The 2831-nt window shown below is 42.0% G+C and overlaps 1 protein-coding gene across 1 annotated transcript; it reads left to right on the forward strand.

Moving 5' to 3' along the window:
* Positions 1-252: 252 nt before the first annotated feature.
* On the forward strand, positions 253-2739 carry LOC18107099 (adenosylhomocysteinase). Its single transcript, XM_006373028.3, has 2 exons — positions 253-1171; positions 1682-2739. Exons 1-2 carry the CDS (start codon positions 461-463, stop codon positions 2426-2428), a joined length of 1458 nt encoding a protein of 485 aa, XP_006373090.1. The 5' UTR covers positions 253-460; the 3' UTR covers positions 2429-2739.
* Positions 2740-2831: the final 92 nt, after the last annotated feature.

Here is a 2831-nt window from a genome sequence, read left to right on the forward strand (position 1 = left end):
TTTCAAAAAATTAAAAATCCCGAACTTAAAAAAAAATTAAAAATTCAAAACCATTAAATAGTTAGAAATGCTCAAAAAAGAAGAAAATATATTTTCTGAGATCAGTCAAATATATATATATATATATATATATATGAAAATAAAAATTTAATGAGACAAGACAGGAAAAAAAAAAACAAAAATACACCCACCAAACTAATACTAGGAAGTGTGAACTGGTCTTTATTACTTTACCATGTACACTCCACCAACTCCCTGAAAAAACCCCCAAGACCCCTAATTTTAAGCTCACCCTCGAACTTTCAATCTCCACCGTCCACTCCTCCCCCTCTAACCTATTTAAAGACACACTCTTCCTCCTCTTAACACTCGCTCTTTCCTTCACAGCCGCTACGCTTCTATTTTCGCTATCGAGGGTGAAGGAAAATAACTCTTCTCATCTTCCCTTCTTTCTCCTACAATGGCTTTGCTTGTCGAGAAAACAACAAGCGGTCGTGCGTACAAGGTGAAGGACTTGTCCCAGGCTGACTTCGGCCGTCTCGAAATTGAGCTGGCCGAAGTTGAAATGCCTGGATTGATGTCCTGCCGCGCTGAATTCGGCCCCTCACAACCATTCAAGGGAGCCAAGATTACCGGATCTCTTCACATGACTATCCAAACCGCTGTCTTGATCGAAACCTTGACCGCCTTGGGTGCTGAGGTTCGTTGGTGTTCTTGCAATATCTTCTCCACTCAAGATCATGCCGCCGCAGCTATTGCACGTGACTCAGCTGCTGTTTTTGCCTGGAAAGGGGAGACCCTCCAGGAGTATTGGTGGTGCACTGAGAGAGCTCTTGATTGGGGCCCGGGTGGTGGTCCTGATTTGATTGTTGATGATGGTGGTGATGCTACTCTCTTGATTCACGAGGGTGTGAAAGCTGAGGAGATTTATGAGAAGACTGGTGTTTTGCCAGATCCAGCTTCGACTGATAATGTAGAGTTTCAGCTTGTTTTGACAATTATTAGAGATGGGTTGAAGAGTGATCCCATGAAGTATCACAAGATGAAGGAAAGATTGGTTGGTGTTTCAGAGGAAACCACAACTGGTGTTAAGAGATTGTATCAAATGCAGGCTAATGGGACTTTGCTTTTCCCTGCCATTAATGTTAACGACTCTGTGACCAAGAGCAAGGTACTGTTTTTTCTGCCTTTTAGATCTGGGTTTTTGTTGCTTAGATCTGTTATGTCTTTTGTGTTTTATGTTTCAGATCTCATATGATTCATATTGGTGTTTTCAAAATGATAATTGAGTTTTAGATCTGATATTTACTTGATTTTTTTAGTTTGATTCAATTGTGGTGTGGATTTTTCTAAGGAAATTTTTTAGAGGTTTGTGGCGAAAGAATCCTTTGAAGATCTAATATTTTGTCTTCTTGAAGAAGCAAAAATGACAGTTTTGGAATGTTTGTGTGATTCTAACTCCATTGGAACTAAAGGCACTGTTAATCAGTCGATTTGACTATTAGTGCTCAGCTGTTTGTGTCATGCAGTATGAAGTTTCTAGATGAATATTATGAGTTCATTTTATTTTTTTGTAAGAATCAGCTGTTGATGGCATGATTGCAGAATTGGTTAATCGGGCTTTCCATGATTTCATTTCCTGTTTTGGTCAAACAGTTTCTCATAATCTTTGTGGATGCAGTTTGATAACTTGTATGGATGCCGTCACTCTCTCCCTGATGGTTTGATGAGAGCTACTGATGTCATGATTGCCGGAAAGGTTGCTGTGGTCTGTGGTTATGGTGATGTTGGCAAGGGCTGTGCAGCTGCCATGAAGCAAGCTGGAGCTCGTGTGATCGTGACTGAGATTGATCCCATTTGCGCTCTTCAGGCTCTCATGGAGGGTCTCCAGGTCTTGACCCTTGAAGATGTTGTCTCCGAGGCTGATATCTTTGTGACCACCACCGGTAACAAGGACATCATCATGGTTGACCACATGAGGAAGATGAAGAACAATGCCATTGTCTGCAACATTGGTCACTTCGATAATGAAATCGACATGCACGGACTTGAGACCTTCCCTGGTGTGAAACGCATCACCATCAAGCCCCAAACTGATAGGTGGGTTTTCCCTGATACCAAATCGGGCATCCTTGTCCTGGCCGAGGGACGTCTCATGAACCTGGGTTGTGCCACTGGTCACCCCAGTTTTGTGATGTCCTGCTCATTCACCAACCAGGTGATTGCTCAGCTTGAGCTGTGGAACGAGAAGACATCCGGCAAGTATGAGAAGAAGGTCTATGTTTTGCCCAAGCACCTTGATGAGAAGGTTGCTTCCCTTCACCTTGGCAAGCTTGGAGCCAGGCTCACCAAGCTCTCCAAGGACCAGGCAGACTACATCAACGTTCCAGTTGAGGGTCCCTACAAGCCTGCTCAGTACAGGTACTGAGAGATGGAATTTGAGGAAAGACCATCTGTTTGGACGGCGCTATTGTTTCTTTTGTATCTTGCTGATGATTTGTCTTAGAATATCAGGCTTTGGATTTTTTAGGATTTGTGTTTTGGTGGGGAAGATTTGGGAGGAAAATATATGATCTGCGATCTCGGAGAAAAGAGCACATGGGATTTAATTTAATAAGGTTTTGGATGGGGGTGCGTGGGATAATATTGTAACGGCTAGTAGAATGAGTTTTCTCTGCTGCTGCTTATCTTTTTTCTTCTTATCCACAAAAGGAAAAAAAACGAGAACTGTTTTATTCTTGTTGTGGTCTCTATCATTTATATTATTTTCTAAACTAGGTAAAATGAAGCAGAAGGTACTGTAAATCACGAGGTATCTTCTGTCTTCAGCT

This window comes from Populus trichocarpa, chromosome 17 (genome assembly GCF_000002775.5).
Source record: "Populus trichocarpa isolate Nisqually-1 chromosome 17, P.trichocarpa_v4.1, whole genome shotgun sequence".
Lineage (NCBI taxonomy): Eukaryota > Viridiplantae > Streptophyta > Magnoliopsida > Malpighiales > Salicaceae > Populus > Populus trichocarpa.